Genomic DNA, 27400 nt, shown 5'->3' with positions numbered 1-27400 from the left:
AGGCAGCATTATATTGATATTCCTAAATATTTAGGAAGGAATTTTCAAAAAATGAATTGTCTGCTGATAGTAGCCTATTCTTTATTTGCACATTTTGTTTGCGCTATTTAGCACCCGATGGTGCAATCTACTTTTATCCATATTTTCAAATTTCTACAATTTCAGCTTTGATCATGTATAGACTTAAAAAAATATTTAAGCAGAACTTGGTAACTTTTTTAACTTAATAAAACTGTCTAGAAATCATTTGGATGGTTAAACAACCTGTTCTGGTGATATTGGTGACTTTCCCCGTTCCCCCCAGCGTTCCCAGGCGGAAAACCAACCTTGCAACTTGGGGACTACCGTCCCGGCAAGATAGAAATTGGAAGTCTCGTGAGAAGCGAGAACGAGTGCGAAACACGAATTGCTTACGGCAATTCGACATAAACACACGCATGTATGATGTATTACCAGATTACCCACCTCGGTAGACATAGCTCCACACGATACAGTTGGCTTGCTCCGATCATAACAAACGCACATGAGCAGCGGTAGAGAGGGGGAGGAGGCCGCCGCAAGTGAGTTTTTTATGACCGTGTTGTGAAATATACGCCCCACAGCTGTAGGGGGAGCTCGTAGGGAAAACATGCGACAACAAAAGGGAAAATCAGCGAAGAAGTGACTAGAGTTCGCTAGAGTTGCAGAGTTCTCCTTTAAATAGTTATCCTAAATAATTGTTAAAATTAATCTGTTTTTTATTATTATTATTATTATTGATTAAAGGTCGAAAATCTTCCATCTCCACATTGTTAAAATCTAACCAAAATGACATCATTGCAATGTTTGCACTCTGACATGCAATTGGTCGTCTTTCTTACGTTTATTTGCATACTGAATTGTGTTTGGCCTTTCCTTTTTTTACACTGAAAAGACTGCACAGAAGTCACATTATGTGTGTTGATTCTAGTGCGCAGCTGGCAGAAAACAAGACTTGAGTGTCATGACAAAGCCAAAGTTTAAGGAGCTTTTGCAATGTGGCATTTAATTTACGCAGAAACATAGCATAAACCTAAATTCACCTAAAATGTAACTCGACTCACTCTCTGCCGTACAAGCACTGGTATTTCCTTCAGGCATGTGGCATTTGAAAAAACGTGATGTACGACTGTGCTTCAGAGGCAGAGGTGGGGCCGTTTCTCGGTCACGTCGGGGGAAATTTGATTTCATCCAGACGTGTTTCGTCAAGCAGATTGGAGCGTAAAGCTCACTTCTCTTCATTCAAGGCTGCGCTCCAAATAAAAAATCCCTTTAATACAATCCATAAGGTGAGCAGCTAAACAAAAGGATGGTAACAGTCCAAAAGTCAATTGAAGCTTGGCAGCACTATATAAATGTAGATTCGGTTAGTGGCACTGCAGGTTGGGAGAATGTTGCGTTTGGGGGGAGTAGTGATGTCGGCGAAGGTAAATAAATAAATAACCACTTGGTCGACGCTGCAGAAGAACTATGGAGTCAACTGCTTTTGATGCAAGAACAAACCAAAAAAAAAAAAATGCTGCTATTTCTGCCATCCTAGCAGCTCTTGATCAGGTGAAAATTGGATCAGGATTCTTCTGCAGGGGGAAAGAGAGATGGAGAAAAAATGGAAAGGCAGTAAGGGAAAGTGTGTGTACATAAGATGCATACACTCCTATGCCTATTGTCGTCTTATTCTCTTCTAATTGGCAGAAATATATAAGATTTGCTCTATTGTTTATTTGAAAGGAGAGGTTTCTGCTGCTGTTGGTCTGATGGTGTGGCTGCGTGTGATAGAGATGCTGAATTATGGCCTGCGCTGATCAATATTCAATCAATGATGCCGGTGATTGATGACCCGGCCGTGACACACATTCATACACGCACTGGACATGCTCCTCACACCCCCATCACCATTCTAATGCAGAGTTTTTGAAAAAATGTGCCCAGAATGTACAAAATGCCTTCAAACTATAGCCCGATAAAAGAGAGGAAATTGGCGGAATCTCACACCAATTTCATAGACAACGTTTCTGAAATGACAAGAAGTCTGTTATATCAGTTAAAGACTTGATCAGGTTTCAATTTGAAAACAATTTAGGAAAGATGGAAAAACTGCAAATTAGATCTCTTTAACTCAGTATTTTTTTCTCATTTAAAAGTTGAAGTAAAATTATGTGCAGCCAGAGTTATATATTCAGTTAAAAAGACAAAAAAAATTGTAAAAGAATGTAAAATACATTCTTATGGTTGATATTTATTGTAATACAGTTAGGCCTAGATGTTATGGGAAGAAGGAGGCGGGAACCGGCGAACATTTTAAGACTTTAATAAATTAATACAAAATGAAAGTAAAGACAGCAGCCCCTCACGGTCGACTGCCGCCAAACAAAACATCAAATAAAATAGTCCAGGCCTGGTCCTCTCTCGATCTTCACTGTTGTCGCTCCTCCTTTTATGCTTCCGCTCCTCCGTGAGAGATACGAGACCGGTGCGTTGTGCAGGTGTCGCTCATCATCAATCACTCCACCGGAGTGCTCGCCACATTTATGTATAATATTTAGGCTATTTTCTTAATTTTTTACAAAAACTTTTATCATCAATTTTCTTAATTCACCCACCGTTGACAACTTTTTTGGACCCTGCACCAAAGTCTTCAATCAAAAATGATTGCAAGTCAAATAGTAATTTGACTATTGAAACCATTTTAAATCGGCATGAAATAAAAATTGACAGTTTTTAGTCTGCAATTTGAAATATTAATATTGCAGTATTTATTACCATTTTTCCGTGCACATCATTATTATTATTTTTTATTCATGTTCCCTCATAATCTTTAATCACATAACTTCCCCTCCCTCTTGCAGCGACATCTCTTCTCTTCTCTTCTCTTCTCTGCTGACGTGTTTACTGGCATGAGGACGGGACAACCTGTCACTCACATGACATCACAGCAATAGCAAACCACAACCGTCCAATCAGTTCCCCATGGACAAAATCAAGTATCGCCCTACTTTTTTTTTTTTTTTTTTTTTGTTTCGAGAAGCCATTTCACTCAGATATATGTCACAATAGGGAAGCTGTTGTACAGTAAAGACATGAAGCTAAAAGTAACATTCCATTCACATCAATTTTAGTTTTATGCCATTACTGTACATTGTCTCATTTGCTTCTATTTTTATTTCTCCCAGTGACATTATTAAGTAGGCCTATAAGATTTGTTCTTGTTCAGAAACGAATGAAAGTATTAACTTCCTGCCTAGTCCTGCCTTTTATATAAATGAGATAGGCCTAATCGCTTTTTGGTCAGTTTACTCTGGAATCCATTAGCTGACAAATACAGTTTTTTAGTCTGATTTAAGATAAATAGGCATTGTAGTCAGATTTTATTGTTGATTATTGAAACATAATCTTGACAACTTTTTTTGGGAGATTTCGATCTTTCCATATTGTACAACTACTAGAAAATAGCTGCCTGGGGCTGTTATCAAGATGGCCGCCAAGTGAACTGACTTTGCCTTACAGGGACTTTTCCTCCAAAGGAATTTTAGGAGAAACATCTGAAACAAAATTAATGTGTAACTGAGAGCGTTAAAAGAAGAGCAAAAATCTTTTGTGTTAAATGTGAATGTTTGAATTTGCATGTTATTATAGCTGTGGATCGGCCTGCTTCACATTCGCAATGAACTCTGAACTCATGCTGTTCACCAACAAACAGTTTCACAACCATCCAGCTGTTCAGAAAAGCAGAAAACACAGCCAAAAACACATGCATTCATGCAGCTTCTGAGTGTATGTGTGTGTATTCATACAATGTGACAGGATCAGATGTGTTTGTATTTGTCTAGTCAGTGGAATCTTTTGAACCCAAGCCCAGGGCAGATCAGATATCAGTTATATTGATTTGTTTGGCCGCAACCGTGTTGTGTGTGGTGGTTTAAGAGCTGTGACACTGTCCACCTCCCCACAGTGCACGACAGCTGGAATACCTGATATAAACATCTGCATCACAGCACAAACACCCATGTTAATCCATTCACAGGCATACACGTGTGCCTAAAGCCACTTTGCCGCAATCATATCATTTAGGGTGACATGCGCACACACACATAGTGTAAACAGTCATTTCTTACTGGGACAAGGGTTGTAACCAATGCTGTGGATCATGACAATCTCCTGCGGGCAAATCTCCCATTATACTGTCTCCCTCTCTCTTTCTCTCCCATATTTTTCTTTTCCCCCTAAGTACAGTACAGTTCAGCTGCATAAGAAAATTTGTCTTGTTGTTTTCCCTATCGAATCACTCTAAACAACTAGGGGCAATTCAGTAAGAATTAATTGTGTCCACTGATACCGGCACTTATTTCTTATGCAGCACTTATGCTCTGTTTGTGTTATTTCACCGCCTGATTCACCAAGGCCCCGACCACTTTCTACCACTTCTGTCCTGATTTCTTCAACGGGAGGGTCTATTGGTGGGTTTTTTTTCCAGATCTTTCAATCTAATGGACAAAATAAGCTTGCGCAATTTACATACGAACGCGTCTTGAAATGACGGATAAACATACGGAGAGCAGCAGCTTTCGTTTCTGCCCGCGAGACCACGCTGTGACTGTGTGTGTTAGAAATCAGTGGTGAGAGAATATCGTGCTCGTTACATTTTTCATCTTCAAAAAACCAAACTTGGGTCTTCAGCCGACAAAGTTTAAAGGGGTCCTATTATGCCCTTTTATGAAGTCTTGATTTTGTTTTTGGGGTGTCCTAGAATATGCTTTCATGCTTAATTGTTCAAAAAACGCATTATTTTTCACATATTTTACATTATTACAGCTGTCCCGAACTCGTCGTTTTCGATGAAGCCCCTCCTTCCGAAATACGAAATATGCTGTGATTAGTTAGCCGGCCCAGTGTGTTGTGATTGGCAGCGCTTTAGCGTGTGTTCGGGAAATGTCCCGACTGTCGCCCCTCCATAACTGTGTTCTTCTTTAGTGTAAATATTTCAAAACACTAACAAGAGGGTCATCCAGAACGGATTTCATGCACGGACTTTGCAAGCACGGATTTCCCAGGACATTTCAGAGTGGTATGTTTTTCTTATACATTATAGATACAATGTTATCCCCCATTTAATCATGATATTTGTAGGAAAACGGTTATACAAACAGTAATCGATCACAAAAACATGGCTAATTTTCCTAAGCCTTACAAAAGCAAGAGTTTACAAAAGTATATCACTACAGTATATCAACACTAATGTTGGCTAACAGGCCAGTGTAGCAACAACATAAAACTTCTAATTAGAACTGTTAATAGAAAACGCAACTACAAATAATAAGACATACTTGCAAGTTGTGGTCCAACAACAGATTGTCCCGACAAAGTGGAAACTGCTCCATTTCAGGAGAAGCTTATGCATCGCGGTTCTGGACACTGTTCTTTGTAAAATGTGCAGCGCACAGATAAACATCGGGATTATAATGTTCAGGAACAGTGTTTCAAATACATTTTAACAGGAAGGTCAAACAAATGCGTTGTGGAAAAAACAGCGTGTCTTTGATATAGCAGCAGCTCATCCAGGCCTCGTCCGCATTTTTGCCTATTCCATGGGCGGAGATTATTTAAATGAGGAACATTATGACTTCACAAAGCCCGGAAAAATCGCGTTGTAGTCCAAACGAGCTGTTTGTTGAAGTTCCTGAATGTGGATTCTGTTAAATAAAATGTCTCCCTTTGGAGTGGACTTAGAGCTTTGTAACCTTGCAGATCTTTTTTATGCTCAAAGTCAAATAGCAACATTACACACTAACTAAAGTTGAAAAAGTGAAAAAGCATAATAGGACACCTTTAAATCCCGTCTGGCTAGAGTGCTTCCCATGATGTTTACGCATTAGGTCAGTAGGCGGAGAGAAGGCTGTCTTTTGTGGATGTTGGAACGCATTCGACCACATGAGCGTTTACAATATGAAAGCATCCCGGTATGCATTTTCGACTACCTCCGGAAGTGATCGAAAGTGGACAAGCACAAAACGCTTTAGACCCTGTTTACACCTGTATTTATCGTCGTCCATTTGTGATCCGATCGACCAAAACAGATCTTAATACCAGGTGTAAACAGGGCCAAAAGGACTTGCTTAAATCTGGTAACAGCACAAATGTGTATCAAAATCTGTAGGACCATTAGATTTTTTTTTTTTTAAGCATTGCAGCATTCTTTTCATCACAATGAATAATATCTCTGGCCAAATTGTCATTATAAGAATGCAACAGATGTTTTACTTAGGTGTTTGTATTTCTCATTATATTTAAGGGTGTTTTTTTTTTTATATACAATAATATAATACAAATACAATACAAATGACTGTATCACAATGATTTGTAATTAAAACAGCAAAACTAAATATAATACAAAATGAATACATTTATTTTTTCTAGTAGTACTCAAGGCCTGTCTCATTTGAAGGTCTCTGTATCGACCGCATTTGTACTCAATCTTGTCTCGGTCTCAGACTAAAAGGACTCAGGATTTTATTTCAAGACCACAACTGAGGGGATATCACCAAATTGCCTGTGCGTTGTCTGATTTATTTGTTTACGTTTCGAGTAAAAATGAATGGGGCATTATGTAAAAAATGTCACAAATTAATACAAATGGACAAAATGCAAGATATGATTGCAAAAAAGTACTTGTATGAGATCATGTTTTAATATTATATTTAATTAAGCAGCATCACAAGAGCAAGGGAGCTGTTTTCACGAATATGCGCTGCAGACTGCAAACAGCAACACTAACAGTATTTAAATTTGCTCATTGGCCGCTGATGCAACAGCAACCAATCAGCTGCGCTAGATGACGACGTGATCTCTGCCAAATTGAGTTAAGGACCTATCAGCCTGTGCCATCTAGAGTTTCATGCCTAAACTTGGTATCAATGAGCAACCTTCAACTTCCTCCCACTTTCATTATAATGACCTGGACATGTTCTTGTCAGATTTCACCCCTATGATATTCTTGCCTCTGGATGTGGCTTGGTTCTCTCCTTCAGCCTGTTTCATTTTTTGCTGGGCAAAAATGTCTGATAACTTAATATTGTTATAGCATCTCATTAAACCATACGATATGAGGTATCACTTATGTCTGCAGCATAATTCATACCTAACATCATACCCAAGTTCAGCACTGTTAGGGGTTTGTTTTGAATTCAGCCCTAGGTCTGAGCAAAAGTAGTAGTGATGTTTGCCGTAGCACGCACCACTAACAACATGGCAGACCCTCTTTTACTGTGAAAGGTCTATTAGAGCCAACAGCTCTACATAAACGCGCACACGTCTTTTAACTCCAGCTGTGCTCTGTGTGGGAAGACAGCTGTATTCTCATCTAGCTGACTGTGTTAGCCTCAGCCACAGTTCTGCCTCCACCAAACACCCAGAATCCTCCATTTTTATTACCGGTTCGACGAGCGATTACCATCCATACGCTTTATTAAAAGCTATATTTCAGTGCACAGCATGATGCAGCAGACGCAGACAGCACACCAGCGAGCGAAAGAGCGAACAAGAGATAGATTGAGCGCGACAGGAGAGAGAGAGAGGAAGAGAAGGATGACACTTGTTTGAGTGGGAGCAGCTGGGAGATTGCTAGCAATAACTGAAGGTTTATGTCATGAAGACATGGACGGTCTTCTTCTCACTTGCCCAAAGGCGCCAACAGCAAAGAAACACAGCTCCGCACACTCGTACGCACACGCGTGCCCGATGACCTCATTTTCACAGAGCTCTTGGAGACGATTACAACGGTGATTCGTCCCTCTCCCGAAATTTCACTGAAAAACTGGCCATTACATCATGTCACTTGAGGCTGCGCTCACCTCCTTACTGGGTGACTTTTAAAAACAACATGAAATGGTTTTCGCAACCCATTTAGCTTCCGTAATGTGACATTTTTGAGTGAAATAGAATATTTAGCTGGAATGTCGATGTAAGGTAGGGCATGATTGCATCCATTAGAATTTGATTTGATGTTGAAAAGTGGGCTATTATATAATGGCTAATATTATTGTCCATGCTCATATGGTCTTGTTTATGTCCAATGGTCTGTATCATAATACCTGGAGAAAGCTATTTGTTAGCAAAAACATTTATAATGTTACAAAATATTTCTGTTTGCTGTTCTTTTGAACTTTATTAAAGAATCCTGAAAAAAAAAAAATTGTATCATAGTTTCCACAAAAATATTAAGTAGCATATCTGTTTTCAACATAATAATAAGAAATGTTACTTAAGCACCATATCAGGATCATGTGACACTGAAGACTGGAGAAATGAAAGTGCCATCACAGGAATAAATTACATTTTAAAATATATTACAATAGAAAACTGTTTTTGTTTAATTGTGATAATATTTCACAATATTAATGTTTACTGTATTTTTGATCAAATAAATGCAGCCTTGGTGTGAATAAGAGTCTTCAAAAATATTTTACAAATCTTACTGACCCCAAACATGTGTGTTTGTGATTTGACATGTCATCGCTGCTCATGGATGCACAGTTGTGCATGTAATTGTTTTTGAGCCAATCACTTAGCCCCTGGCTTAAAGTCATTCATTGGGCCGGTTGCATAAACATAGCCCTTATGTTAAGACTGTGTCTTAAGTACTAGTATGACCAAGGGGCAATTGAGTCAAGGGGCAATCACTCTTACTTTCTAGTGTCAAATTATACCAATTTACCTTTTTATATAACTGACTTGAAACAGTTATGAACAGCCTTAAAAAAAAAAGAAAGTGATGACTAAGTTGTAAGACTAGTGGAAATGAAGCAGTCAGTCAAGTTTACATTATTTAGTAAACAGATTTTCACAAAAAAATATATATAACAAACACAAAATGTAACCATTTTAAAGAAAAAGGGATGTTTTGTTATAGCTTTTGGAGCAAGGGCGCCGCCATCTTACCACAGAGGTATTGTGCAATACCACAGCGCGTGACGTCATAGGGTTGGTTGTCTTCAATGTCTTGCCTGAGGTAAATGGATATAGTACGTAAAAAAAAAATTGCACCGTGTACACCCAGCTTAATATAAGCATTTATTTGCTGTTTGAACACATTATTGCTCTCAAATGGAGAAAAACAAACTTGAAAGGACTGTTGAGCCCGTAATAAGTCATTGATTACGCATTTGAGCCAATACGGCAAGGTGCCGTCAATTTGCCACTTTTATAATTCAAAGTGACTTCAAAAACCACAAATCCTTTTACTGTAAGGCTATAAATGTCACAATCAGCTGCAAGGTCATTATTTAGTATAACGAAATAATAACATGATGTTTCTTTCTTTCATTCCCTCTGATAAACAGTTTAAATCAGTTTTTTGCACTGTAAAAATTTTTTTTTAATGAATTAAAACAACTTTTCACAAATTGTTTGCCAAATCACATACTGTATGTAAATAACTATAGAGTGTCTTCATGTTCTGTTTTCGCTGGAGGAAAACAATAGTGTGATAAGGGGTGATTCGTGAACGCAGCGCGAAAACTTGCAAGTGCTGGGCGGTCGGTAGAGCGTTATGGCCAGAGAAATTAAAAACACACGGAGCAACTTCAGGTTTAAGTTTGTTGGTGCGGCGAATGACTAAATTGCCCGAATCAAAGGTATTTTCCTCAATGTAATCTTCCTCCAAAAAAAATTTCACTGCATACTCTGACATCAGCGCCCATTGAAGGGTTCTTCCTTTTCAGTGCCACTAGCCAGTGAAGCAGTAATGTTACGTTCTCCGTTTTAGTTCTCTTTTGCCCTTTGCTTTAACGCTGTAAAAATCATTTCTACAACCAGGACTAATACAATAGTGCCCCTCCTTTTGTGGGGGTTGGCTTGTGATGTGGCTTTCCAGTTTCCATCTTTAAATGTCTTTAACTTTCCCTGTCAGTCATCTACTAAATATCTATGTACCTCAGGCAAGACAACCAACCCCGTGACGTCATGCGCTGTGGTATTGCAAGATGGCAGCGCCCTTGCTCCAAAAGCTATAACAAAACATCCCTTTTTCTTTAAAATGGTTACATTAATCGTGTTTGTTGTATATGTTTTTATTAAAGTGGAGATCCAGTTTTAGATTTTTTCCATTGGCTTTTGGATTATTGCAGCAAATAAGCTTTGTAACCAACAAAAGTTTATGATTCTTACACATATTATCATCACATCAAGATAATCTTCACAAATCGACACAACTGAATTTCGAAAATACAATAGCCAGAAGTAAAAAGCTAAAGTTAGGCTATAAACAAACTACACCTCATTCGCATGACTTTAACGTCACCTTCGCTAAGCTTCCAACAGCTCTTTCAATCTTTAAAATCTACAAGTTGGAAAATTTTTGTTTGAATAGTGAATTGAGTTTATAATGAGATGCAGAATAAAACGTAAAATGTCTTGAGTTTGTGTTAAACCACTATCCTGGGAAAACCCTGACGAACTTCCGGCAAATTTGAGATTTGCTCTGCAAGTCCGTCTAGCCCATTTCCAATTTTTCCAAATCGAGGCACCAATCACAAACGTTGAGGCGGGCTTTACACGATGACGATCGCTCTGATTGGTTTTAGGTCTATCCAATTGCGCCCAGAGGCATTTGAGCGACGTCCATTGGTGACGCCCCTTTGGAAATGGGCTGTGAATGAACCTTCCCCAGACCCACTCTCAGTTACAACTGAGAAGGGTCTGGTGTCAACCAGGCTAGTTAACCACAGACCTGTCCTTCAAATTTCCACTCCATATATTAAACATAAATTTTGTTCTGATTGGCTGGGATTAGTATGGCGTGATTTTATTCAATGATTTCATTGGTCAACTCAATCACCCAGCACCTGACAATAAAAGAAAACAAGACATTTAATTTGTCGTTTGGTTTCTAATTCTGTAGTGTTGTGCTGGTTAGCCCTGCCCACATCAAAATCTCATTAGTCAAATTTCACTCCACATAGCTGCATTTTAAACATCAAATATTCTCTGATTGGCCGAGATTGTGCAGTATTTTTGCTTTCAGAGTGGACAGACAAGACAGTCGGTGAAAACTGGACATGTCATGTCTGGTTAGGACACAGCGTTAGAGTTAATACAAAACAGAATGAAAGAAACTGCTGTAGCTATTGTTTAATGGCTCATCTAGAGTCTTTAATGGAGGGGAGATATATATTGAGCACATGACATCAGCCCTTCAAGGCAGATTGCTTTCATGTATTGTTTTTTTCTAGGTTCGCTCCCCTTGCAGACAGTGAGAGGGAGACAGAGAGATAAAAAAGCAAAAAGAGAGACAGAAAATATACTGAAGACATTTCTACACGGCAAGCCTGTCAGTGAGGACAAACCTGCTGGTTACACTGGGATGGCGTACTGCCGGGTTTCCTGTCACACACTACTGTCAAAAAGTCCCAAATACACACTCGCTCACATACAAACTTTCTCAGAAAGAAAGTGTTTACTGCACAAACTGTTCGGCGGCTCAACATGCACACTCAAAACCCGTTGCCATCTCTCAGACTGGGAGTAACGCCACGTTCACGGAGCCTAGTTTTCTCTTTCCGACTGTCACCGCACCAGGCGCTCACCAGCCCACGCACCACCCAGGACTCATCCCACGTAAATGATCTTTCCTCCATTTTAAGTCTTCATTATCATGCTTTCCGTTTTTCTTCCACGCCGACGGCATATCCCATGTCTTCTCTTGCACTTAGAGGTGAATTCTGGGCCTTCGTTTTAAAGCTGTTGCATCGTCTTCAAAGGCCAGAAGGATTAGGTTTCTGGGAAAAGCCTGAGCCCTAATGGAGGCTGTAGACCATATAGACGGAAGCAGTAACCAGTAAAATAGTGAAAGCTTGATCTCCAAATGCTTTAAGCGTCGATAAAGTGCTGACGTTGCTGAGACTTAATCACACACACACTCTCGCTCCATACTCCCATCAACCTGTCTCCTGCTCTCCAGCCTTTACTGGAAGAACTGGCCTGAGATGGAGAATTGAACTGAAAATCACGTCAGCATTGATCGAGTCTCGAAGCTTAAGTGCAATTCAGCTGGAGATTCAGCTCAGGTGAACATGCAAGAAGGCGCACACACTCGACAACATGAGCAATAAGCATATGTGTCATTAATTTTAGCTTGCATGCTTAAAGGCCCCAATAAACGCATGACCAAGTTCTTTTCGTTCTTCATTTAGGGGTTAAACGAAGTTCGAAATACGCGAGCAGCGATATACTGTTAGCGAATATCCTAACGCCGTCCACACTGCTGAGACCGGCGTGTAGATAAATATGTAAATATGTGCTGCGCGCTTTACTCTCAATAACAAAATAAACAAAATTGAGAAAATAGCAAGAATTTTAATAAAGCATAAGAAAGCATCCGATCATAGCATCATGGAAATGTTTGCACGAGCCCTACGGAACTCCAGTAAAGTCACGTCACATCATTTTATATATCACTTTATATAATAGATGGCTTAAAATCAAGCAGCTTTACAGTATTAAACATGAAAAACAGTATCTCATTTCATAAGAAGTATAACTTCATTTTCTACTGTAAAGCAGCTCTCCAGTGTGTTCATGTTTTCACTCACAGATGTCTGACCAAAAAAGATTTTCACCTGAAAGAAGGCGGAGCCTCCGCACACATCTACCTATTACTTAAACGCCACAGACCAATGGTAGTATGAAGGTGTTTAGCTAGTTGTTTCGAAATGACGTCACATCAGTTCGTTTTTCGATTTCGCTTGAAGTATATCGGCACTTAAAGGTGAAGAATGTAATTTCTGTTTGGTGCCACTAGAGGCACAGTTTTGTTAATACGAGTTAATGAACCATGAACCAAACCGACCCGCTACGATACAAACTTTTGATTTGGAGCAAAAAAGTATTCGAAAATCAGACAGGAGTACTTAACGGCATTAATGAGGGAAGCTATAATCAAATGAAGCATTGTGAATTTAAAGATGATTGATTTTAAAGATGCTGATTATATTTGGTTATAAATAATATATTTTATGTTTATTGCAAAGTATGCATACAAATATTTAAGTAGTTAGACAGTGTAGGGAAACTAGTGCTTCATGGGAGTGAGTTCTCTGAGCGTGATTTGTATGTTTTGATTCTGTGACTGGAGTATTCTGTGTATTTGATTCTGTGAAGTATGTGTGGATACAATATGAATAATAGTATGAATAATAGTCGTGTCGCATTGCAATGTGATCTGCTTCATTAGCTGCATCACTGTTCCTCACTATTTACAAATGTAATGACTCTCCTGTGGTCTCACGCTTCAGAATTTCAGCGCAAAGAATGCGCCATCCAGGTATTTTTTCCCTTTGGTTTTATGAATACTGTGTATTCGGGCATCCTACACATTTGAAATGCTTTTTGCATACATGCTTTTTGCATATATAGTATGGAAGGAGTTGTATTCAGATATAATGGCTTACTTTTAGTTGTCTCTACACTTGTGATAAGAGAAAGTGTTACTTTCTTTGAAAACATGACACTTTCACTTTAAATGGAATTGTTAATATGTGTGCGCTTTAAGAAAAATCAAGTGGTGAGCATTTGAAGGGAGTGTTTTATGAGAATACAGTCGTGCTGCTGTATATATGTTTGTTGGACAATCTGGGTGAGGTTTACATGCACAACAATGACAAATGGGGTTTGGGTGTGTGTGTGTATGTGTGGTCTACTGGTGTGGAGAGCCTGTGTAGCAGATAAACGGTAAATAAATGGAGGCGATTTCTATCTCATCTCTTACAGGCCCACCGCCAGTACTAAGGGAGGGGGTAGGGGGTCATGCTGATAATACTCATTAATGTCTGTCGCCACAAACATTTAGCATTTAACCTGAGTTAGCGACAGATGCTAATGTGTGTCGCTGCACCAGATCCAGTCCTGAAGAAGCCAGTGAGAATGCTCTCATGAAACTAGGATTTGTTTCATTAGGGTGAATAAGACCAAGAATGAGAAGAAAAGTTTTCATTTTTATTAGTGTTTGTGAGATAATCACGGAAAATGATTTTGAGCCAACACTGTTATATATACATTTTTACTGGAAAAACAAGGATAGAGAAGAGACAATGTCAAGTTTGTTGTATTTTGTACAAATTTTTTTTTTTTACACTAGCAACTGGTAAAACTAGTGATCCATACATTGACTAGTTTTGCCAGTTGCTCTGCAGTGTAAAAAAATGCACAACAGTAAATTTGATTTTGACCTCAAATTTCACTTTGTACAGAGATGCTAATATTGTTTGGAAATTTGAATAGATAAAAAGTTAATTTATTGCTATTAATGAATGTCCTTGGCGGATGCTTTCTTAAAGGGTTAGTTCACCCAAAAATGAAAATTCTGTCAGTAATTACTCACCCTCATGTTGTTCCAACCCCATAAGACTTTCGTTCATCTTCGGAACACAAATTAAGATATTTTTGATGAAATCTGAGAGCTGGCTCACTCCTCCATAGGCTTCTCTGTAATTGAAACTTGCTAGTCCAGAAAAGTTAGTAAAGACATCGTTAAAATAGTCCAAGTGACTACAGTGGCTCAACCATAAGTTTATCAAGCGACGAGAATACTTTTTGTGCGCAAAAATAACGACTTTATTCAACTATTCATTTTCTCCTGTGTGGAACTCTGAATGAGTTCTCGTAGTGTAACAGCGCAGCGCTTCTGGGTTGTACGTCAGAACGTAGGCTTACTATTGGCCAGCATCACACGCATCACACACACGACCAGCGTCGGCCAATAGTGAGCCTACGTTCTGACGTACAACCCAGAAGCGCTGCGCTGTTACACAGCCTATGAAGGAGTGAGCCAGCTCTCAGATTTCATCAAAAATATCTTAATTTGTGTTCCGAAGATGAACTAAAGTCTTACAGGGTTGGAACAACATGAGGGTGAGTGATTACTGACAGAATTTTCATTTTTGGGTGAACTAACCCTTAAAGAAAATTACACAGCAGGTTGGTTGGTTTGTTTGTTTGTAAGACAGAAAAAGAGAGATCAGCAGTCTTATCCTGTGAGGGGGAGTTGCAGTCCCATAGGACATTAAGACGGAGGACTCCTGAGGGCCATTGCACTAAACGCAGCTTTGCTACAGTGTTTCCACATGTCTCATCACTTTCTCTCTTTGGGCACAAAGAAAGATGGCTGGACATTTGTCATTGAAAGCCTGGTATGTAGCAAATGAGTGAATGTGGAAGGCAAAACTGAGGAAGAAAAGAGACAAAAACATCGCAACTGCTTGTAGAGATGTTAGAAAGTGTCACACCACCATCAGTTTCTCTCTCTTTCTCTTTCTATGAGTTTGTTGTCTGTTTTGTTCTTTTGCTTTGGCTGCTGTTTTTGATTTTTCTTTTATATTGGGACACATGATATCTTGCTAGTTTGTCATTTTTCTTGTTTTGCTGTTTTGGAATTTTTTGCTCTTTTTGTTTAAGCGCAGTAAAATCTTTTTGAATTTTGTCTTTTCTCTTTCCCCCCCCTTTTTGTCTTAACCCCAGGTCCACTCACAAAAAAACATGATGAGTCTTCGATGAACAGGCCGAGGGACGAAGGTATTTTTCTTGCATGTTTTTCCCTTTTTTGTCTTGTTTTTCAGACTCTTTTTGGGGGGGGCGGTTGTAATATGTAACATAATTTCTCTTGATTATTTCGTCTTGTATGTTTTCGCATTTGTTTTAGCTCAAGTCAGAGACACACACATAGATATGCTCAAGCATACATGCACTAATTCATACACTGCAGTGCTGATGTGGTTATTTGTGCTGCATATGTTTTTAATCTCTTCTCGAACCAAATGATTCTTACATCATTTCATTATAACAGGCTTTTATTTTAGGAATAATGTCCCGTTGACGGTTATTAAGATTTCATTATACGTCTTGTGTCCTTTTTGATGAATGGCAAAGGATTAGCTAGAAATCAATAAACTACAAATCCCATCAGCCCCCTGTGATTTAGTGCAATTTCATTGGCCGACATGCATCCAGCTGAGAATGCAGTAGAGTAGCTAATGCAGTAAGTCTGTAAAAGACAAGAGGCTGGATTTATTGAGTAAAATTGAGTCTAGATGCTGAATGTTCTAGTAGTATTTAAAATGACTTATTATTAATCTTAAATCTTAATATGCCCCAGATTATATGAATAAAAATGTCAAAATAATTGCACTAATTTTATTGCTTAAATTTTGATAAAAGACAAATTCTTGTTGTGTATATGTGTTTACAGCTTATACTGTGTGTCTGAACACATTTGTGTTTGTTTGAGTGTGTGGGTGTCTTTGCAAATGTGTGTGTGCATGTCCATCATTCCATGTAACACTCTTTCACAGATTCCACAACATGTATGTTTCTGTTGTGTTGGGAAAAAAAGCTGGCAGCTGTAGTTGCCAGAAATTCACTGTAGAAATACAGGGACAACATTTGATGCCTGTATATTTTACAGTTTATGACATGCTGTATATCTTTTACCGATTTAATTTACCTATAGGAAGTACTTTAATCTGCTTTGTATTATAAAATATATTCTCATTAATAATGCAAGTAATAAAAGTAAAGGGTCACGTGATGACAATGAGTTCATAAAAATTGGCTTTAACATGAAACCAACACGTAACGTAGACAGTATATGTTATTAAAATAACTAAACAACATAAAATGTAGAATATGTACATATAAAGAAAATGCAAGTGGGGAAAACACTAATATTTAATAATTAAATCATTTATTTACTGTTAAAGTACACGTATTGTCTTCTTAAAGAGATAGTTCATCCAAAAATCATTTACTCACTGTCATGATGTTCCAGACATGTATATGACATTCTTTCATCTGAGGAACAAAAAAAATGAAGGATTTTGAAAAAAAAATTTGATCTTTTTTTTTTCAAGCTACGCAAAATCACCAATAAAGTAGTCCATATGACACATGCACTATATTCTGAGTCTTCTGAAATGTATGTTACTTTGTGTGAGAAACAGACCCAATTTTAAAGTAGATTCACTGAAAATCTTGACATTTGACCAAGTTCTGACATACTTATCTTAAGAGAGTTCATAGAAGTAACAACGTCCATTTCATAAGCATATCATAAGTCTTTTGACTCTTAGTTTCCAATGAATCAATTGATGCAGAAACCTTTCTGAATAACCTTCAGTGCACACAAATTCCTTATTTTGTGTTCCACTGAAGAAAGTCAAATTTGAGTAGAACAGTAACAGGTGAGTAATTATTAATTTTCCTTCTGAGTGAAATATATACATATACATATACATATTAGGGCTGTCAAGTGATTACAATTCTTTTGACTGAGAAAATTACGCCCCCCAATTTTTTTTATTATATTATTTATTTATATTCATTATTGTGTTAAATGAGAAAAGCATTAAATAGACATTGCAAAAAGTAGCTTTAGAAAGAAATGTTATTATAATTTTATTTGATTCAACATAGAGTTTATTACACACAAACTTTTAAGCTACAACAACCATGAGGCCATGAAGGTGAGTAAATGATGACAGAATTATCTTTTTTGGGTGAACTATACCTTCGATGTTTATTATTATTATTATTATTAATATGGAAATATGAAAAAAATAAAATGAAATGATACTCTGAATAAGAAACTAAAACTGCCAGTAGGTGGCAGTCATCGGATGCCCATTTGGTTCAGTTGGTGTGATTCTTTAGGGTGTTCATGTAAAGTTTGTAATATACTTTGGTTAAAATTCCTCAATGGTTGTGTAAAACAACACCCTTTTTACCTCCTCAAAAACAGCTTTGTTCACAGTGACCTGTTTCAGTGCATGTCTCTTTAAATGATAATGAGCAACTGCTCACCCCTACCCCTCTCTTCCATGGGGGGTGTCAAATGGCTGAGGGCAGAAATATGCTAATACAGGACAGTCCGTCAGCGGTCGTGGGCAGAGCATGACATCATACTGCTCAGAAAATCAGTGAATGGATTTTTTTCATTGTATGGTGGTTGTGTCCACACACTGCAAAGACACATTTATATGCAAACACCATATAAAAGTGAATTTAGTATCCGATGACCCCTTAGTGAGCAAGTCATTCATTCATTCGATTCGTTCAAACAGCTGATTCATTCAGGAATGAAGTGAATGGCTCTCTTTATTAATGTGCCATTGAATCGTTGGTTCACCCGATTGATTAGTTCAAGAGCTGATTCATTCAGGAATTTAGTTTAGAGCTTTATTATGGCTCTTTTTATGAATGGGCCATTGAATCGTCGGTTCACCCAATTGATTTGTTCAAAACGTGTATTAATTCAGAAACACTGCTGCGTGTTGCTCGGAGACGCACAACAGTTCTGCTGTGGCTTATAGGTAATATTTTCGTTTGCAAAATTGAGCAAAAACAGACAATATTGTCTAAAATAACACAATATTAACTTTGATCACATTTGCACTCGTGCTATTTGGGATAAACAGTACTTATGTGATATTGCACTTGTTCTTTCTTTCTTTCTTTGTTTATGTCCCCTAAGGGCAATTGGTTTTGCAGCAAGACCAGCATACAAAAAAGACAATTTACAATACATTAAAAGTAACATAAAAAGCTGCACAAGACAATTCACCGAAGCAGTCTTTGCCTTCACACTAAGACATACTTCTTGACAGGCTGGAAAACTGGGTGGGGCTTTCTGGGATAGTCCTAAAATGGTTCAGGTCATACTTAGATGGGAGAGGTTATTATGTGAGTATAGGAGACCATAAGTCTGAGTGGACATCCATGACATGCGGAGTCCCTCAAGGCTCAATTCTTGCACCACTCCTGTTCAACCTGTATATGCTCCCAATGAGCCAAATAATGAGAAAGAACCAAATTGCTTACCACAGCTATGCAGACGACACACAGCTCTACTTAGCCCTATCGCCTAACGATTACAGCCCCATTGACTCCCTGTGCCAATGCATTGATGAAGTCAACAGTTGGATGTGCCAAAACTTTCTTCAGTTAAACAAAGACAAAACTGAAGTCATTGCGTTTGGAAACAAAGATGAAGTTCTCAAGGTGAACGCATACCTTCACTCTAGGGGTCAAACAACTAAAAATCAAGTCAGGAATCTTGGTGTGACACTAGAGTCAGACCTTAGTTTCAGTAGTCATGTCAAAGCAATAACTAAATCAGCATACTATCATCTGAAAAATATTGCAGGAATTAGATGCTTTGTTTCCAGACAAGACTTAGAGAAACTTGTTCATGCTTTCATCACCAGCAGGGTGGATTATTGTAATGGACTCCTCACTGGCCTTCCCAAAAAGACCATAAGTTGCAGCTCATACAGAACGCTGCCGCTAGGATTCTGAGCAGAACCAGGAAATATGAACATATCACACCAGTCCTCAGGTCTTTACACTGGCTCCCAGTTAGATTTAGGATTGATTTTAAAGTATTATTACTGGTATATAAATCATTCAATGGCCTAGGACCTCAATACATTGCAGATATGCTCACTGAATATAAACCCAACAGATCACTCAGATCATTAGGATCATATCAGCTAGAAATACCAAGGGTTCACTCTAAGCATGGCGAATCTGCTTTTAGCTATTATGCCAGCCGCAGCTGGAACCAGCTTCCAGAGGAGATCAGATGTGCTCCTACAGTAATCACATTCAAATCCAGACTCAAAACACATCTGTTTAGCTATGCGTTTACTGAATGAGCACTGTGCCGCTGTTCGTCCGACTGTTTGTACTGTACTGTATTGTATTTTATTTTATTTTTCTAAACTGTTTTCATTATTTTAATTTCTTCTATGTAAAGCACTTTGAATTGCCATTGTGTATGAAATGTGCTATATAAATAAACTTGCCTTGCCTTGCCTTAAAACTGCCATACCAGCATAACATAGCAAATGTTAAGCAGACTCAATATAAGATTTGTAAAACAAAGTCATCAAGGACCTATCAACGTTAAACTCGGACAGTCTCCGTAGACAGAACAGACGTTGCTGGCCCTTTTTAAAAATCGTCTCCATATTGAAATTAAAATTCAACTTGTTATCAATCACACATCCCAGATACTTCCATAACTTCAACCTCCTGCTCTTTAGTAGTTGTTCTCTTCAAGTCAATTTGATTACGCCTGAAATCAATAAGCATGTCTTTCGTTTTAAACATTTATTTGCAGGAATGCATTGTCACACCACTGAACAAAATCTCAATAATATTGCCAAGTAATATCACATGATATAAATATATATATTTATGACTAAGTCATTCCAACTGCATTCTATAGGCTGGTGGGTACATTAAATGCATTGAATTTTAACACGTTATTATTTTTACATAACTAATTGACAGCCCTATATATATATATATAAAGCTTTTACCAGATAGGTAATTAGTAATTAATTAAATATATATATAATACATACACACACACACACACACACACACACACATACATATATATATATATATATATATATATATATATATATATATATATATATATATATATATATATATATATATATATATATAAGCTTTTACTGGATAGGTAATTAGTACTTACTACTTTCAAAAAATTTAATTTAAACAGTGTTGTTTCATTAAAAATTAAACTATTAAAAGTGTTTTATAGTATTCTATTTAAAATGACTATCATTCTTTACCGCAAACATGTCTCTGCATGTGCAGGGCTCGCACTCATTGCGTTGAGTTCTCGGATTTTGGGCGTCTCTAATTGCAGAGGTTTAAATAGAGACACTGCCAGCTAATCCAATTTTGCGTCTCTGAACACGGGAGAGAAGAGGAGAGGAAACGCACAGCAGAGACGGAGGAAAAGAGGAGAACGACAGAGAGGAGAGATGAAAAAGAGGAGGAGAGGGGGAACACTCAGATCCCCAATTTGAGAGCATGGAGGGGGAGAGATCGCAAAAAAAAAAAAAAAAATCGTGATAAAGACGAGTATATGATGAAATAAGATTCATGGAGCTTTGAAAGTGAGAGAGGATGTGTGGGCGGGAGACAGGAACAAGAAGGGAGAGGGATGGTCGTGGTGCAAAAGGTAGCGTGTTTGCTCACGACACACGAGAGCCGTTGGCTCATGGGGACCCGGGTTCGAATCCGTCGTGTCCCGATCCCATTCCCATTCCCACCTTCTCTCGCTTTACTTTCTTTTAAATAACATTGAGAAAAGCCCAGACGGAAAAGAACAAAAGATAGAGAGTGAAGTCCCATAACGAGAGCAGAGAGGCAAAGATGAAGGCAAAGAGTTGAGGAGAGGGGGAGAGAAGAAGGAAAAGCAGGAGATCAGAGAGAAAGGGAGGGGGAGGTGCGGCATAGGAGAGGAAGAGAGAGATGCAGGCTTGGAGGAGGAGAGACAGAATAGCGTTCTTGTATTTTGAGGATGTTTTGAAGCAAATAGGATACTAAGGCCTCTGTTGAAAGGATCTGGCCGTTGTGCTTGGTATCTCTCTCTCTCTCTCTCTCTCTCTCTCTCTCTCTCTCTCTCTCTCTCTCTCTCTCTCTCTCTCTCTCCACTCGCTCGGACTCTTTCCATCCCATATTGAGGCTAATGCATTGCATACGGTCTCTCTCTCTTCCTGTGTCTCCCCATTCTTCCGTCGCTCTTACACACACACACACACACACACACACACACACACACACACACACACACACACACACACACAAGATTATACTCATGGATTCGTAAGCAGGGTTGTCCCAGATAAGATGTTTGTGGATTCTATGTGCTTCTCTGTGATGCATCGCACACAAAAAATATCTCAATACTGCAGCAAAAAAAAAAAAAAAAAAACGGCTTGGAGAAATCTCTTTTTACAGCATCTGATTCTACACATTTTTCATTATTATTGACATTGAAGGGATAGTTCACTAAAAAAAATGCTTCATTCAGGCTAGGAATGACATGAGCATTAGTGAACTATTTAATATTTGCATATATGCAGCGGAGACGATAGCCTTGTGGGCAGCGCTTTGACATCTAGCACAAGTTCTGAGAACTTTAAAAAAGCAATCAAATTGCATTGCCATTTTTCCTGATTAAACATTGAATTATGGGGGTTCATATTGAAATCAATTGATTTTGCTTTTGCATCTGAGTTCAGTTTGAGACATCTTTAAGATTTCTCCTGAAATACACTACCGTTCAAAAGTTTGGGGTCGGTAAGATTTAAAAAAAATTGAGAAATATTTTATTCTTACCAAGGCTGTATTTATTCGATCAAAAATACAGTAAACCTGTAACTCTTTTCTATTTGAATATATTTTTTAAATATATTTTATTCCTGTGATGCATAGCTGAATAATTCAGCATCATTACTCCAGTCTTCAGTGTCACATGATCCTTTAGAAATCATTCTAATATGCTGATTTGGTTTCTTAAGAAACATTCATTATTATCCATGTTAAAAACAATTGTGCTTATTAAAATGTTTTGTGGAAAAACAACTTATTTTTTTCTTGGATGTTAAGAATGTTAATGAGTGAATAGAACAGCATTTATTTTAAATAGAAATCATTCAATCCATTTAATGCATCCTTGCTGAATAAAAATATTAATTTCTTTAAAAAAAATAGGCCTAAATAAATAAAACCTCTTTCCTATGGGCACCCAAGTCGCCTCATAGTGACACAAAAAAGCAGTTCCATCCTGATAAAGATTTCCCATCAGCTGATTGGCTGTTCACAGCACTCAGCCATAACAGCACACCTGATCCACACGGTCTATCTGATTGGCAGACTCATTGGTGTCATTGCTTCAACGGCACCAATAAAACATAGACTTTACCAAGTAACTATTGCACTGAGGGTGTGAAACAACACATATCAACACCAGAAAAAATCTTAACAGTCTAATATTAGTCATGTGTGTATCTGTGCCCATACTTGTGCACGAGCATGTTCATGCATGATCGCACATAGGTGTGTGTGCTGAACAAACAGATGTGCTCAATGTATCATAAAGTGTGTGTGTTTATAAAGAGGTGTGTTTGTCTACAAGCAGAAGTGTTTGTGTGTGTGCAAAGATTAAGAAGAAAAAGTGTGAGTGTGCAGTCGCTGTAATGCGTTTGTAACCCGAGATTCAGGTGGTGATGCAGGCGGGCGTGCAAATACGTGTGTAGAATTTGTTTCCGTGGCAACAGGCATGAGTGAGTCAGTGCTGGTGAGCTTCTATTAGACAGAGAGAGAGAGAGAGAGAGAGAGAGATGAGGCAGTTTCCATAGCGACTCAGCATCACAGCTGCCTGTGTGTGTGTGATTTTGTGTGTCCGTGAAAGGACCTTGGTCTGTGTAACTTTTATTTTATTCTCTTTTGTGTGCCATTTCCTTTTCACATCTCGATCTCTTCCTCTCTCTCTCTCTCTCTTAATCTGTCTCACTCTCGCTTTTATGATTTCTCCCATCTCTCTCACCCACACTCTTTCTTTCTCTCAGACCCCCCTCCTTCTCTCTCTCGGGGTAAACAGATGTCGTGGTAGTTATTTATGTTTCTGCATGGTCTGGTTTTCATATGAATTATCTACAGCGCTTGCACACCACAGAAGCACTGGCTAACTGGACATCTCTGACTGCCCTCACACACTCCATCGCACTCACACACACACACACACACACACACACAAGCATCTCCGAGAACATGTGTATGCATGAGCATGTGCAGCTCAAACACACTGCAAGAGAAAAGCAATGGGGAACAACCTGTACCAATAAGCAGCACATATAGATGTGAATCTAAAAGAAACAGGACACTTGAGATGGGGGAGTTTAGAAGGGTCTAAGGACAGAGAAGGTACCAATGAAGCACACGAGGGAACGCGAAAGGTACCAATGCAGCACCTAGACTTGAGATGGTGGAATTGTTGAGAGACTCAAAGCTCTGTCAGAACCGGTCTGACCTATCAGAGCTTTTTGTATTCCAAATGTACAGAGGAGAGAGAGGGAACACACACAGACTGTACTAACTGATACAGAGATACATCAGAGCAACAGAGTTTTGGAAGAGAAACAGACAGACTGTGCCAGCAGAGTGCAGAAACGATGAGCCAATCCGAGGCAGACCGTGCCAAAAGATCCCAGAGTGTGAGGAGACGATTGAGGATATGTTCGGAATCGTGTACTAATACACTATTTCTGCAATATACAGTGTTTGCATTTGTATACTCGGATGACCTACTAAAGTTGCCATTGTTTGCAGGATACAGCAGAACATATTGTACTGTGTACTGTAATGCAGTGTGCTCAACTTGACCTTCTATTTTAAGAGTGACAAGTGAACTGGAAGCAATATCAACCCCTGTTTTTACCATCATCTTCTTGACTCATTATTTGATCTGACCGTCAAATGGAAACACATTGCACACTGTGTAGTATGCAGTAAACAGAAAGCTAGTGTTCACTTCCTAACATATCTCCTGTATAAAGAAGGCAACTGCACATTAAAAAAAGCCTAAAATGCACCTTATTCTTTTGCCAAAGATCATTTCTGCTTCAAGTTTTAAAATACTGCACAACATTTTTTCTAATCGTATGTTTCAATTGAAATGAATTCATTAATATATGGTTCTATATATGTGATGTTATATACACTACCATTCAAAATTGATTATATTGACGAAAGGTCACAGTAAAGATGTTTATAAAGATTTATAAAGATAAATTTCTGTTCATCAAAGAATCCTGAAAAAAGTATAACGCTTTCCACAAAAATATTAAGCAACTGTTTTCAACATAACTGTTTCTTGAGCACCAAATCAGCATATTAGAATGATTTCTGAAGGACCATGAGACAGAAGTAATGGCTGTTTATTTAAAGTTCAGCATAATAAGCAACATATTAAAACATATTACAATATAAAACAGTTATTTTAAATTGTAATATTTCACAACATTACTGTGTTACTGTATATTTGATAAATTAGTCTTTCAAAAACATAAAAACATTGTGCTGACCCCAAACTTTTGAACTGTAGTGTATAAGAACTATACATTTATTAATTTGATTGTCAATTAAAATTGTGCATGGTTGTAAAATAACATGTTATATATATACAGTATATCAAGCGCATAATATCAGGCTTTATCACCAAGCAGATCATTACTGCTCATTTTACAATGATGCTGCAACATTTGTATTGGATATTATATGTTGCACTCAGAAAAAAATGTATGCATGTTTATGCTTTTCACAGATATTAGAGATCGTCGGAAGAAGCCTGTGATGTTGTTTATCCATGGTGGTTCGTACATGGAGGGGACAGGAAACATGTTTGATGCAAGCGTTCTTGCTGCCTATGGAAACGTAATTGTTGTCACTATGAACTACAGATTAGGTGTTCTGGGTAAGTACAACATCGTCTTTTTTATTATTATTATTATTATTATTGCTGCTGCTGCTGCTGCAGCTGTTGTTGTTGACCTGTGATAGTTGTTGTTCATTTGACTTTTTATGTAATTTAAAGGATAGTGGCACATTTTTGAGAATGGTCTGGCTGTTCTTTTTAAAATGGCAATAGGGACTGATAAAATTAGATAAAATGCTCCAAAAATGAAATAAAAAAATCCCCATAAATAAGTCATGTTGCGCCAGAATTAACATCAGTGAAGTCAAATATCATTGGTTCTCATGCCAAAGCCTCCACAACATGTCTTGACATGCCAGTTTCGAATGCAAGTGCAAATGAGATTTGAGCACTGTTGTGTTGCTTCAGAAGACTTGCGGATGAATGATCATTTCAGTTCAGTAAATTTCCAGTGTAAACATTTGTGCAGTTTTTTTTTTTTTTTTTTACATTTGTAATATTTAACTTGAATATAAACGTAATATTTACGTTCACATAATATTTACCTTCACATATTTGAAATATAAGTTAATTCAATAAACATTACGGTAAGTCAAAACTGTTATGCTTTAGAAGGACCTGTATTCTTATTTGCATTTCTGCATTATTGGACTGGTTTTTCACTATAAAGGAAACATTGGCTACTTTCACACTCAGTTTTTGGATTTGACAAATGCATGTACCTACAGGTGTGAGTCTCGAAATGTCCTGTTCAAACAAAAACTTAGCGTAGAGCAGCATATCGAAAACTGTCTGTATGAACGTGCAACGGAAGTCAAATCCACATTCACTTACCAGTAACCATAATATCAGTGACATCCATAAAAATGAAAAGCCTTAACAGATTTGATACGTCAAGAGTCCAATCGAGCTGTGATTTCATCCATCAAATCTTCATTAACCAACAGCAGTTTTTATATCTGTGTGGAGAGCGGAGCATTTGAGTCAAATGTATAACACAAAACTGATAGACTGGATCTAAAAGCTTCAGATGACACACACTGTTAGACTTTTCAAGGGTTTTTTACAGTAACTTACTGGCAACACTGTTGCCAGTAAGTTACTGTAATTAAGATTTACAGTACCAAACCGTATTTCGTATGGTACTGTAATTGTGTAATACAGTGCATTACTGTAAAAACGAAGCTAATCAGTACACTACTGTAATTTTTTTTTTTTTTTTTTACTAAACATAAATTAGATTTCATAATTTTGATATATGATTAATTTTATTTTTATCCTACACAAGTACTACTGACATACAAACCAATTAGACAAAGTTATCACAAAATAAAAATTTTTTATTTAAAACATTTCATATATATCACAAAATAAGCAGTCTGCCAATGCTGGAAATGATGTGTGAAATTTTTACACATTAATGGGTGAGTTTAGGGATAACGTTAATTTTAACTCATTCATTGTGTTAATGATTTTAACAAAGTACATTTGTCAGAAAGGTTAGCACAAAGATGTGTAAACATGTTAAATTAACACATTATGTGCTGTCCTTCACTGCACACATTGTTAAAAACATACATAAAACCATAAACAAAACGTTAGCATTTGACAAAATGAATGTAGAGTCATTGGTTAATAGCTTATGTTATAATGAAATATCAACCATTACATTCATAAAACTGCAGAATATAAATACATTTTTAAGCAGTCAAAAAGGAAATGTCCAAAACAGGACAAAACACAGTTCTTTTCACAATACATGACACATAACCCCACCTTTCAAAATAATTTCACTTATTTACAAAAATTTACATGTACACTGGTGGCCAAAAGAAGTATTTAAGTGTCTTAATGTTTTTGAAAGAAGTCTCTTTGATGCTCAAGAAACATTTCTTATTATTATCAATGTCTGACTGTCTATTCCTTCATCTTTTCCACAGCACAGGAGTAAAAGTCATCATCAAAATAATCTTTAAAAAGCCAACACAATGTTTTTGTCCACCTTTGCGAATAAATGAACTTCTCCAAAGATTCAGAACTTGATTGACAACATCAGAATGTTCCCTGGTCTGTATACGT

At 37.7% G+C, this 27400-nt stretch overlaps 1 protein-coding gene across 1 annotated transcript in view; it reads left to right on the top strand.

The window, feature by feature from the left end:
* nlgn2b (neuroligin 2b) overlaps positions 1–27400 on the top strand; it is a 52132-nt gene that overhangs the window by 3912 nt on the left and 20820 nt on the right. Inside the window, exons 2-3 of the mRNA XM_084401431.1 lie at positions 15523–15576; positions 25211–25360. Of these exons, the coding sequence (XP_084257557.1) occupies positions 15523–15576; positions 25211–25360 (204 nt within the window). The remainder of the gene's footprint in view (positions 1–15522; positions 15577–25210; positions 25361–27400) is intronic.

This window comes from Rutilus rutilus, assembly GCF_951802725.1.
Source record: "Rutilus rutilus genome assembly, chromosome: 25".
In the NCBI taxonomy this organism is placed as follows: domain Eukaryota; kingdom Metazoa; phylum Chordata; class Actinopteri; order Cypriniformes; family Leuciscidae; genus Rutilus; species Rutilus rutilus.
This window is presented reverse-complemented; position numbering and strand designations above follow the sequence as displayed.